The 13,314-nt window shown below is 47.9% G+C and overlaps 1 protein-coding gene across 4 annotated transcripts in view; it reads right to left on the bottom strand.

Annotated features, from left to right (window-relative positions):
- LOC119456153 (POU domain protein 2) overlaps positions 1–13,314 on the bottom strand; it is a 649,805-nt gene that overhangs the window by 137,557 nt on the left and 498,934 nt on the right. For 2 of the 4 annotated variants that reach the window (XM_049669567.1, XM_037717771.2), the window contains one exon: positions 4,255–4,388. The exons of the other annotated variants lie outside the window; for them this stretch is intronic. In XM_049669567.1, the coding sequence (XP_049525524.1) occupies positions 4,255–4,336 (82 nt within the window). In that variant the 5' untranslated portion in view covers positions 4,337–4,388. The remainder of the gene's footprint in view (positions 1–4,254; positions 4,389–13,314) is intronic. 4 annotated transcript variants of the gene reach the window in all.

Below are 13,314 nucleotides of genomic sequence, written 5' to 3'. Positions count from 1 at the left end.
GCCATAGGAAACGTCAGCATCTATATACACACTGACAGCACGCGCGTCTCTTCCCGTTCACGACAACGGCGCCCTCGGTGAAGAGCAGGATGAAGGCACACGTGCATGCACATGCACCGTGCCAGACCACGAGCCAGGGGCAACGGCCGCCCGCGCTCGGTTGCACAGTGCCGCCAGCCAGCGTAATCCGGTTGTTTTTGCCCCTACGGGGTAGAGACTCGACGCGTAAGCGGCCACGTTTGGCTGACACATTTCGCCGATGGCCGTAAACACGTATACGTGTACGACGGCCGGTCGCCCGACCTGAGATCGCGAAGGAGCAACGAGCAAAGCACCGAGAGAAGCGGCGGCCCATAAACAACCACGGAAAGGAAGAGAACCGAAAGAGGAGAGGAAAACGAGCGAGCCGAACGCGGGGAATCCGCGCAGGGCGAGGAGAAAGGCGAGGGCGAGAAGGAAAACAGCTCGTCTCTCTGGCTCCACAAATCAGACTCGGGCCGAAGGGAGAGAAGCGGGATTACGAAGGCGGAGATAATCCTCTGCGATTAATTATCGCGGAATTAGGAGGTTTGGATGCCGGCGGAGGGAGGGTCGCCCAGCAACTAAACCGTTTATCGTGGCAACAGCCACGCAACGCTGCCTCCGCAGGTCACAGCCAAGGGGTCAGTGGCAGCAGCGACCGTTGGCGGGAGCCCGCTCGAGCCTCCTCCCCCCCCCCCCCCCCCCCCTGGTTCTGGCGGCTACTGGCTCATGAGTGTCAGGGCTCTAGCACCACATGCGACAGTAAGGTGCAGACGTCGTCTTTCTTTGGAACACGCTCGGCCCACGCCTCTGTTTAGGCGTGGGGTGCAAACGCCCAGAAAACGAATGCTTGGTGTGACGCATGCGAAAAACACACTTGCTGCTGGCGTGGGTCGTGCGCCGGATCTCGCACCCTTTGTCGTTTCTCCAGCTGTTGACAATTTACAACAAGTACGTAAATGGCGGATGCATTGCACTAAGTTTAAATAATCGTTAAAGTTTGAGTGCGTGTACGCTGACGGTTACAACTTGAACGACTGTCGGAGGAGGGGCAACCCAACACAGAGGGCGGGCATGTATAAAGTTATAGTCTAAAAAGGAAATTGCGGGCAATGCTAAGTTTAAATAAGCTGGAGATGTTAGCCTGCCTGACGGACTCAGTTGCTTGTTCCTCGCAGTTTTGAGAAATATTTACAGAATGTATTATCTGTAAATTCACCCACATCCACTGATTCGTCGCTGCGTTCTTCATGGCGATTGAATAAGGAGTTTGCTCGCCGACGAGCCTCCGCGCAGGCTTGTCTTCGCTCCATGGTGCCCCCATCGGCGGTGGATGACCTCATATGCAATAACTACCGATTCATTTCCTTGAGCTCTATTTGCTGGTATTCCGGCACTTGGTATAGAACCAAATTTGCGATGCACAGTCACTTCCTAAGGTTGATTACTCAACATCTTAAGAACTGAACTCTTGTCTTTGGCCCGTGGCGGAGGCCACGAAGAATGCATGTTGGTGCCAAACACACTACGTACGGGCACCAACATTTACTGCAAGGAGTAATCTGCGTATCACCCTTCGTCAACTCTAGCTCAACACACACATTCTCAGTACTGGTTCAGATTACCACACTCTAAGAATAATTACATGCCAGCACGCAGACCGGATATATAGGTCACCTGATAATCTGTACGTGGGGAAGGCCATATGGACTATGTGCTGAATGCTAGCTAACAATGCCGGCCTTCCTAAAGAAGCGTCACTCGCTGACAGTGTTTTGGTGAGCTAAAGTAGAGCGCATTTTTTTTTTTTTTTTTTTGACGGCGCTATCGCAACTGGCCTTTGTCAAAACGCCACAAAACTGCCCGGATATAGCGACAGAAACAGCGAAGGTGTGCGAGGAATGACAGCACAAGCGCGTCGACGAGTAGTCCACGTCCGGGCGAAGAGCAGCCGATAAGCACAGCTGTCCTCTCTTGATGCAGACAAACCCTCCTTGCCTTTGGACGAGGTCCAATGAAAGCGCTCGCGCGGGTCTTTTCATTCGAATTCGGCCGCCGATGGGGGCACCTTGGAGCGGAGACAACCCAGCGCGGGGAGGCACGTCGGCGAGCAAGCTCTTCATTCCACAGCCATGAGGAACGCGACAGCGAATCAGCGGGATGTGGTAGTTAAATTACAGAAAATACATTCTGTAAAAAAAATTTCCGATGACTGAGAGGAACAAGCGACTGAGTCCGTCAGCCAGGCCCCAGGGGCACAGTCATATAATTTTAGACTGCACTATCACTGGGATTGGCCCACGAAAACGACGAGATAAGCTGCACTATCACCGGGATCGGCACACCAAAACGGCGAGATACCCCGCCCGTCCGGCAGCGAAAACAAAAGTGGCTGCAGTCGATGAAGAATGCTTCGCATTAATTCCTCCTAACCACGTACGAGCTACACCTGCAGCAAGTGGCATGCAGCCCCACAGGAAGCTTGTCTTGCGCTAGAGACATATTTATTATGCCTGCCAAAAAGGCATCGACCCATCGGTTAAATATATTATTATCTCTGTCTGCACAAGGAATTGCGGACTTGCCAGAACTGTGTTTCCCTACCATTACAGCGGCCTCCAACCAGTGACTGACACGAAGGACAAACTTTCTCTCTCGCTACTAAAAAAATAAGGCATAAAAGAGACAAAATCACTTTGCCCCAAAATTATAAATAAAGAGCCCGCAGAAACAAAAAAAAAAAAAGGAAAATAAGACTGCGATAACAAAAGATGGCTTACGGTACCATGTTTAGGCGCATGTGCACGATGCTTCGAAAGACTAAGTAGACCAGCCTTCCCAATTAATAACTTTCCACCCCAACAATAAAACGTCACATGCAAGTGGCTAAACTTGTATACATGTACCACTCGCCTAACTTATGCGAAAAACAAATAAAAAAAGAAGACAAGAAAAAAAAAACAGGCCATCAAACAAAAATAAAGAAATGAGACAAGCATTCCGCCGAATCACCAAGCAAGGCTGATGAAAACAGGAATCGCACAGTCAACAAAGGGCAGACGCGTCGATTCATGGAAGGGCGGCCGACTGCTGCGAGCGCACTTGGCTCGCGATTCCTAGAGATGAATGTACTCTCTCCGTCCCTTTCCCGCCGTCTTTACGTGAAGAACACACGCACATGCGAACATACACGCAATCGGGAAGGATGATGGCAGCCAACGCGCGCAGGCTGTTGACAGACAACCGCTGCAAACGCTAGGATCCCGTTCCAAAGGGGACAAAGGAAAAGAAATGAACTGAGGCAAGGAGAGAGCGGCCTCACCAACGAAGACGCGTAGCGCCAAAGGACGAAGAGGGAGGGAGCGAGAAGGACCCGGTACGGGGAGAAGTGCGCCACCGGTGCACCGGGGGAATTTTCCGGTGCTCGGCGCGCGCGGGCGCTGATTCATATGCAAATGCGGTCGCGCCAGAGGCGCTCCATCGAGCCGGCGCGCGGGGCGGTGCCTTTGAGAATATTTGCTCGCGCGCAGGAGAACATCTCGGCGCCGCCGCGCCGCCACTGCCTGATATGCAAATGAGGGCGGGAGCGCGCACGCGCTCCTGACGCCGCCGCCGTTCGACGCCGCGGTAGCGCCGGCGGCGCAGAAGCGCGGGGGAGAGGGGAGGCACGCGTCGACGCAGCGCGCACCGCCTCCCCGGAGGAGAGAAGCACCCCCCACGGTGCGCCGCGCGCGATGCGAAGCCCAGCCGAAGGTGACGGCAATTCTCCGTCCGCTGACGTAGGTCGCCAGCTTCGGTACCGTGCTTTCTGTACACGCTGCGTTCACAGGCTCAACGCGAAGCGAGCACGGAAGCTCCTTCGGCTCGGGGACACAACATAAGAACAGACAGCTAAGGAAGGTAGCAGTATAGGTTATTTCATTGGAATCAGATTCATTTTCTGTCACGATGACTGAACCTCTGCGTGTCGTCCGACCTCATTGCAGGCGAACGCCAAAAGCCAGCGGGCATCTACATCACCAGTGCTACGCTCGTACAAACCAATATACGAAATAGTCCGGAACTCAATGCGCCGCTGACGCAGAGCCGCACAGTTCTAGCTCTAATGATGATCAAGTGATGGAGCTACCGACAAGAGAGGCAGTGGGGGGTCGGCAATGCCGTTTTCGCAAAACATCGCCGTACGCGACGGGACAAACATAAGGCGGCAGACGCCTGCTAACCGGCATTTACCTTTGTAGAGCCTCCGCTCGGCAAAGTCGTCGTTGGCAGCAACGCTCAAGCGACGGCAGCCGCCCAGGCTCTTTAACGTCATTTCCCGGCCCTTTCTGTCCCAACGCGCAGATGCAACGGCCCGCGACGCTTACCTGCACGAGAGAAAGACAAACACATGTATCAGTGACGTCCTATACACGGGTGAATGGCAAAGCGTGTGTGCATAATTGAGAGAGACAAGCCTCACAGCACAAGCTAGGGTCTCATGAAAAACGCAAGGAACACGTGTAGAACGTACAAAATCAAGCAAGTATGTCAGCGCATTCTGTCATCCGAGCGAAGGAGATGGAAGCGCTGATCACGAACATGCAGCTGCACGCACGCGCGGACGAGCGTGTGACATATAGAGCTGATAAAACATGCTGACGCGACCGCTCAGATGTTTATATTTGCAAGTTGCAGCAGATGCGAAAGGTGACGGCGCAGAAGGAAACGCATGCAAAGAAGTGCAAAGGACATTGCGAAATCAAAATTTTTGCCTAGACAAGAACAGCGCCTGGCTGTTGTTACTATGTTGCTATTTAGTGACGCTCCGCGACTGTTGGAATGCCAGCGACAAGAGACAATATAACCTTCGCTCACCAATTCCGCCATACCGTATAAATAATTTTTCCTGTTCGTATCCTACGACAATGAATTTTCTAGTGGGCTCACGTGTGATTACGACACCCGAAATAACTTGATCAGTGTGTCATAAGAAACTCGCCGCCAACAAAGAAAAAGAAAACACACAAAGACAAGATAAGAAAAAAAAAAAAAAGACAGGAGGAAGAACGAGCACTAAACTTTAAGAACACATCCGCTACCACTAAAAGGTTCATTGATCAATGCAAGCGACTACTCCCGCATTCACAAAACGTATATAAGTTCAGCGCCATCCGCGGTTTGCCATTGTCGCAGCGATCGTATATATAGCTTGTTACCACGCCTATCGCTATCCTCCGTGGCTGGCGCCAGCCAATCAGGAACTTCTATCGTGCATGGCAATTTTTGTAAACACTGGCCTGGGACCTCACCCCATTTTTTAAAAGTGTCGCTTTTAAGCCCAGTATTCCCAACATTTTTCTTATGTCACATCTGCGACTGTGCCGTGCACGAACACCGGTCCGAGCTGATACGCTTTTCGTCGTCTATCCAGCTTCGTGATCTGAATCTCATCATGCCGTCACGTCTTTTATGCCGACCTATAGTGGCCGAAGTTCTCTTATAGCTTGGGCGACTAGGCCATGTGCTCGTGATGCCGTAGTGGCCGTTGTATCGCAGTCATTCCAGCTTTGTCATTCGACTCTCTTCACGCTGTCGTCCAGACATCATTTTTGTCGTACAGACTTCGTACGTATTTTTGTCGTCACCCCATTGTCTTCATAACGCTGTTATGCCATCGTCGTCAGCTATGTCACCGTCATACAGTCGTCGTGATGCATTCGTTGTCATACCGTCGACGTGATGCCGTCGTGGTCGTTACATCGTCGTCATTCTATAACTTCGGCGTGACCACTGCACAATGACCACTGCAGGTGTTAAATAAAGCGACTTCGGGAATACGGCGTGTCGCTCCATTGCTCGAATGCTAATCGCATTATATATACCATCGACAGTCATATGAATTATGACGTAATTTCTTTTTATATATCTAGTTCAAGCCTTTCATAAGAAGGCCTCGGATTTCCATGCTGGTCTCAATACCTTAATGTTGCAGTATGGTCTGTAACACGGTTTATCACAAGGAAACAACAACTGAGACTTGAACTAGCCGCTTGAAGAGGCCCGAAAGCTCAGGCGCTTTCACGTTTACATAACTTGGGCTCGCGTGATAGCACGCACATGCGCACACGCCGGCACGCAGTCTCTCCCTCTCTCTCTCTCTCTCTGCCCCTTACGCACGAATACATGGACGGACGGAGATAAACGACACATACTGGGATAATCCTTAACAGAGTAGGATAAGAGGGAAATGAGATGCGGATGCACCTCCCAGGTAAAGCACTATACTACCGGCACCCTCATTCTAGCTAGCATACAGCATAACGCACAAGCCTCGAGCGCCGTGCGCTCGTTCGCTGCAAAGAACGACGCCATATATATGAGGCGCAGCTGTTTCGCCTTCTATACTGCAACGGGATGCGATATATGATGAGGGCAGGGAATACGCGCAATGCAACAGAGGCCTGAAAGTATTTTCCTCGAAGCAAACGAAGTATAACATAGACACCGATCAAGAAGAAGAAGAGGTGGGGAGACAAAGTGGCCTCTTTGTGCGGAACACTCGAGAGACGGTGAGAGGAGGATGGAAAGGAGAATAGGCTCGAAAACGCAGAAGGAAAACAAAGCGCAAGTTGCTTCTTTTAAACAGACATTTTAGACAGCTGAACGCCGCATATTCGCTGCAGAACGTGGAAGAGAACGGGACCCTTCGGTGCGGACTCTTTCACCGCTATAAGAAAAAAAAAAAAAAAAAGACTACGTCAAATGCGGGAGAAAACAAATACGAGAACCAAACTGGCAAGGGGGAAGGAAGAGGACGGCCGCGTGTGAATACGAAAGATGAGAAACGCTCCGTATGAAGACATCAGGAGAAAATCCAGAGAAGGGAGTAGTGAGTGGACCTCAATCTCTATTGTTCCTCGCGTCAATTGTGGCCGCCCCGGCCAGCCATCAGCATATCGGAATACGAACAGAGGCACAAACGGCACATAAGGAAAGGATGGACGCGAGAGAAGCCGCGGGCTGTGTCGGACCAGCCGGCCAGCCACGCGCATATATACAGTCATCTGCGTAAACACCACGGCCACGAAAGCGCATATATCGCGCGGAATTGCCAATTCCGCCTCGGCAGCGGCGGCGCTGCATGCTGCATCGCGTCGGCCGCTTGGACATGCATCGTGGCTGGCCGCAGCCAGCAGCCTGCACACTGTGTGCGCGCAATTTTGCGGCGCCGGCAAAAAAGAAAAAAAAAAAAATGGAAGAGACGGCCGTGCGGGGGCCTCGCGGCTGCCACGGACAAAGAGCGGCCGATATATCTATTCCAGACCGCGGCCTCGCGCGAGCACGAACGCTGAATATGATAACGAAAATGAAATACCCGGGCTTGGGGGAGGAGGGATAAGAGATAGGAATGATGTTTTTTATTATTATTATTATTTCCTTCATACACGCAGAGCGGCATTGGAAAGCAGCTTCGGGACGAAACGCCAGAGCGCGCATCCCGAAAGCAAACGCGAAACAAAGAGCGCGCGGCACCCATATTTAAAAGTCTGCCGCGGTCAGCCGCGATGCGCGCCTGTCTTCTTAACGTATTCATCGAGCCCGCAAGTGTATGCGGCAAACGGGCCGTAATAAGAAATATACAAGAAAGGCGCCGGACTCCGAGGGCCTCCGGCGCGCGACGGATAGCTGCAAATTTGAAAGTGGCCGCGCGGTCAAGAAGATAAAGGTCTCGCAAAGGAGGAAGCGTGGCCGTTTATATACGCGCTATGGAGTTTCGCGTTATTTCATTTTTATTTACTTTTTTTTTTCACGTTTGCCGAAGGAGGATGCGGCGCAAGTGGTTCGGCGCTGCATAACGAAATCCCATATATACGCCGCCCAGTCCACAGCCGCGGAGACAAACGCGTCGCCGACGAGACAAAGAGCGCGTAAGCGGAGACGCCGCGCATAACGGAACCGAGACACGTACACAGGGGCGCGAAAAATATGACGCACTCGCTCGCTCGTCTCTTCCGCGCCAGCGGAAAAAAAAAAAAAAAAAAAAGACACACACACACGAGGCGGTTGAGCTCCGTAACTGAACGGCAAACTTAAACCAACGACAAACTAAGTAATGATATGTTCGGCTGCGCACTGGTTTCGACAAATTAAACGTCCTGCGTCAAAGTGCAATTAATCGCGCCTTCAGGTTATGTAATATCAGGACCATAATCACGTGCACACACGTTCTGTGATTTTCAGAACAGCGCAATTTCCAGCGTTGTGCCCAAGATTATAGACGGAATGCGGATAGCTTTAGCCGTCCTGCGAAATGTCGCTGACAACAGAAGTATTATTATTATTATTATTATTATTATTATTATTATTATTATTATTATTATTATTATTTGGTTTGTACACATATACAGTCAAGGACACGAATGAATTAGGGAGGGAGCAAGCTGATAACTACCACCGAGAGGGGCACAACGCCGGCCTATTCTTTCGGGAGGAGGAAATCGAGGAAATGAAAAGATGAGGAAAGGTAACTCTGCTGAATAAACAATACACATCATACCGCAACTATAATATTAGGAAAAGAGACAATATCATTTTGAAAAGCAGCCAACACGGCGCAGAAAATAAAAATAAAAAGCATATCACATTTTTATAACAATTAGAAGAATGTCACGTGTTCATCTACATTAAAAAGATGAGAACGTAAGAGAAGTCATCTACACTAAAGAACTGTGGCTCCAATCCACGCTGTGAAGGTGGTTGGACAGCGAAGCTGTAAACGATACCCACAACGATGACCCATTATGACGTCACTTGAATTGACACATGTGGCTCTACAAAGAGCGAAACCAAAGACAAGTGAAATGTGCTTAACCACACCCTTTATTACTTCACAACGACATTATATTCACGCTGTTCTTCCGGCGTCTTTACTTTCCGTGGTCTACCCATGGTAGCCTGGAAGGAACTGAATGAGTTGCTAGACCGTGGTGACGTCACTACGTGACTTCTGTGCTGTTGGGTAGTTTTCCACTCGGAGTAGCTTACGCAACCGTAATCTTTACCGGGAAACACACGGGGGAGAAGGAACGCTGTAAACGACGCCCAAAACGATTACCCATTGTCACGTCACTTGAATTCACACACGTGGCCCTACAAAGACTGAAACCAGAGACACTGGTTTCACGAGGGTTTCGAATGACGTCAATCCCTTTCGAAGCAGCTGCAAACCTAATCTTTACCGGAACGCGTCGAAGGGTGTTTCCATTCACACACACGCCTTATCATCATTCACACGCGCCTTATCATCCAACATGTGGTTTAGGTGCGTGTCTTACGGTTTTTCTTTTGAAAACGAGTGCTGAGCTGTATGCATGCCCGATTTCAAATGAGATATGCTGTTTGTATTCAATTTTTAGCCTGGCGTTTTTTGCTTCCGCCGGCGTAAACAGCTTCGCTGTAAAAGATGCTAAAAAGATGAGAACGTAAGCGAACTGGGTTTGAAACTTCCGGGCCCACATTCACAAAACATTTCGTCCGTAAGTGTTATTTGTCGACGGTAATCCGCCTTCGCTAATTATATGTCCAGCATCAGGATTGGCTATAATTTTACAATCCTAGCGTAACATAGTTTTACGAATACGGACCCTGGCTATCGAAGCATAACCGATAATAAACCCATGACGAAAGGAAAAAAAAAGAGTACAAAGATCAGAAGAAAAAAAAATGCAGGACAGGACACTTCTGCAGTACAATGGCAGCACGACAAGCATTCTGAAGCCAAATTCGGCGAGCGCACGGTGTTTGATCGCTAAATAGAAATCTGCATTACAATGTTTTTATTGGTGCTGACAAATATGAGGGGACCACTCAAAGAAAGAGAAAGATAAAAATTCGACTTTTAAAAATGGCACTTCTCACGAGAGCCGATGAGTATACCGTTCGGCCGATATGTCAATTCCTTGTCTTTGTTATTTCTCATCGAGCTTATTGGGCCAGTATGGACGATAAAAGTGACATTATGCAAGGCAGAGCACACGAAATGCGATATGTGTGGGCGGCATAAAAATGCCAGGAAGCCAGAGGTCTACGCAAACTAGTACTGAGAAACGCGAAAATCGATACCCCGTATGCATATTCGCAAAAAGAAAATAAATAAATAAAATTAAAAGATCACAATTTCTGCATGCCTTGGATCTTTCGGGAGTTCAATGATGTAGCAGTTGGAGCTGCGTTGCACACGTCGTGCCTTTAGCGACTACGTCAGCGGTGCTTGATTTGCAATTACTTAGTTTTTCAGCGCTTTTCTACCATTCCAGATTTTACCACGGAGTGGGTTAGCGTAAAGGTATGAAGGCTTAAGAGGAAACTTTAGCTCGGGAGCTCAAATACACGGGAACTAAGAAATGCTTTTTCTCGCTGCATAAATTTTGATGAGTTGTTTTGCATCCAAAGGAAGTTCAAATCTAGTAACTGTAGCAAGTGGGTTTTCAAGTATATGCCTTCAATATTTTTAGACAAACTTTGAATAATTCCAAGAATAAAAAGAAATCATGTATCAAGTCTATAACTCTGAAACTCAGCAATAAAAAACGATATCACGTAAACAACGCCTAATAATAAACATAAGCGGACAAAATTGATGCGTTATACATTGCTCTAAAATATATCACTAATTTGTGAGTAAGACTTTTGCAAAACCCTCGCTAACATTCTAACAATGTCATGCATGCTGTATATTCATACATCACATTTGTCCACCTCATGTGCTGTAAATTATGCAGCTTACAGAAATGCTATATCTACACTCTTAATCATGTCCTGCGCAAAGTGCTAGCGTAAGGAAGCCAGGAAGTCGGATAAATAATGTAGCGCTTTTATCAACGGTTTTTGTTTAGCAGGCCCAACCCATATGCAGTGCCATCCGTAGCCGTCCTGCGGCGTAAGCGGCCCATCTCATAGGCGGAACTCGATGTAGCCCGGAGATTTTAGGTCTGGCGTCCAGGCTAGTTACAAGGCCGGCTATAGCGATTTTGGCAATATATAAACGGCCTGCGGAATGAGTGGCCTTCCTGTGTCCTGGCTATAGGCGGTCTCTAACTAAAGCGTCGTCTTTATTACAGTTCCTGGTTGTCCTACTGGACATTTGGAGTGTACACGTGTTATCACATACACAATCGATATACACGCTAACCACTACACCACGCCACGCTACGGCATAGAATGAAAAAAGAACGGGGTTATACGTAGGCACCGTTGGGTCGCGGCAAGTTCTCACACATGCATTAGTGTAGAAGGAATCCTTATATTGCACGCCAGCCTTTACTGATACGCCTGCATGCATTTAGCATCTTTCATGACCTTCATGAAAATATGTAGGAAGTCTGTCAAGTTATTGCTGGGAGCGTGCCTCAAGCGAATTCGCGTGCATGGTGAAAAATACAAATGTTATATACATAGACTGTGCACAGGCACCTCGGTGACATTTGAACAACCTTTATGTTGACATTTTGGGGGTGTTGCTAGTCTAATATTTACTCAAGTGACATGTTGCCGGCCATGCAGTATATATATATATATATATATATATATATATATATATATATATATATATAGAGAGAGAGAGAGAGAGAGAGAGAGAATATTTAAATATTTATATCAATGCATCATATTTAGACTTTATCGGAGGAGCTGACGAAAATTACTGCTAACATAGTACCAGCGTTATATGTATACACGTTAGCCGCGGGCCGCCGTGCCAGGGGCAGTTTTGATCGCGAACGGCAAGATTCGCTTGCCATATAGGCATGGGCTCGGGAGCCATTTCTGCGGCAGCCGCACAATGACGAGGCCAATTACCGACGGAGAAGTGGCCATGTTGTATATAGCGTCGCTGGCAGCTTCACCGCCGATGGTCGCCGGGCCGGGCGTCGATAACGTCACTTCACCCTTTCCGGATCATTTAGAAGCATGTATAGCCGACGGCGCTACAGAACTAATCGCGGACGCTCACAAACCGCGATGTTACCATTGTTGGCGCTTGACTCTCTACTCGCAATGATTCCACAGTAAGAAAAAAAAAAATACGCTGATATTCGTGGCGCTGTCGGCTACGATGCGAGCACGGCCGAGCAGCTGCGCCGTTCGGCCACGGTAAGGAACGGTAACGGGCAGCGTTATCAAGGTCTGTTATGTGGGCCCGTTGACCTCGGAAACTTTCAACGTCGCAAATATAGATTTTCTAAGACCTCTACCTTACCATATAAGGTCTGTCTCTCTCGCTGTCACTTTCAGTGACATTTGCATTTAGTGACCGTTTGCGCGGATCTGGTTGAATATGTTGACATGAATGATTTAACCGACTGTGTTTCTCTGATGCATTCGCAGTATTCTTGCGCATAATTAACGTGCCGGAGAATAGCAGCAGCCGGCGCAGCCTACACGGGCCGGATGCTTTTGGCATATGGCACGGCTCAAACCACGTTAACTAGTTAGTATTTTAGCATACGTTCATAACCGATTAGTTCGTTTTTATAACTGATACCTATGCTGGCAACACTATAGCATCCCGTCGATCAAATCGACTCCTGGTCCCCCACACTTGGTAGCGAGAAGAATTTCGCGTCTTTCACTTTTTCACAAGATTTTTGTTTCGTAATGAAACATTCTGTGATGGGGTTTAATGCGCAACCTATTTACTTTTAATCTCATGTTGAACTCACAAATAATGTAGCCATTCTTTTTTGCGGAACTAATCTGTTTTTACATGTATTTATTAATTTTTTCCTTTTCTTATTTCTCTCTCTGTTTCTTTCTTTTTTTTTTTTGCCGTAGACAAGTTGAGCTTAGAATGACCTTCCCCCCTCCATTGGTGCCATAGAAGAGTACGCAAGTACCCATTCAAGCACGCAATCACTGACCACTTCATGAAGTAGCTGCAACTATAGTTGTTTTCTCTCTTTTACTTCATATGTTGTTTGTCTTTACAAATGCTTTGTACCTACCCCCTCTGTAACACCCCATGGGTTTGGAGAGTATTACAAAATAAATAAATAAATAAATAAATAAATAAATAAATAAATAAATAAATAAATAAATAAATAAATAAATAAATAAATAAATAAATAAATAAAAAGAAGAACACAGCTAATAAAAATAATAATGTGGCTAGCGTTTGTTGCAACATGCTCGAACACGATGTTGGCAGTGCTGCTATAGACTCAACTACACTAACCCCAAAATATGCAGCATAACATTTGGGAAAAAAGAAAGAAAACACTCGCGGAGTGCACACGGAATTACAAACGGTTAATA

Source organism: Dermacentor silvarum, chromosome 6, assembly GCF_013339745.2.
Source record: "Dermacentor silvarum isolate Dsil-2018 chromosome 6, BIME_Dsil_1.4, whole genome shotgun sequence".
NCBI lineage: Eukaryota > Metazoa > Arthropoda > Arachnida > Ixodida > Ixodidae > Dermacentor > Dermacentor silvarum.
This window is presented reverse-complemented; position numbering and strand designations above follow the sequence as displayed.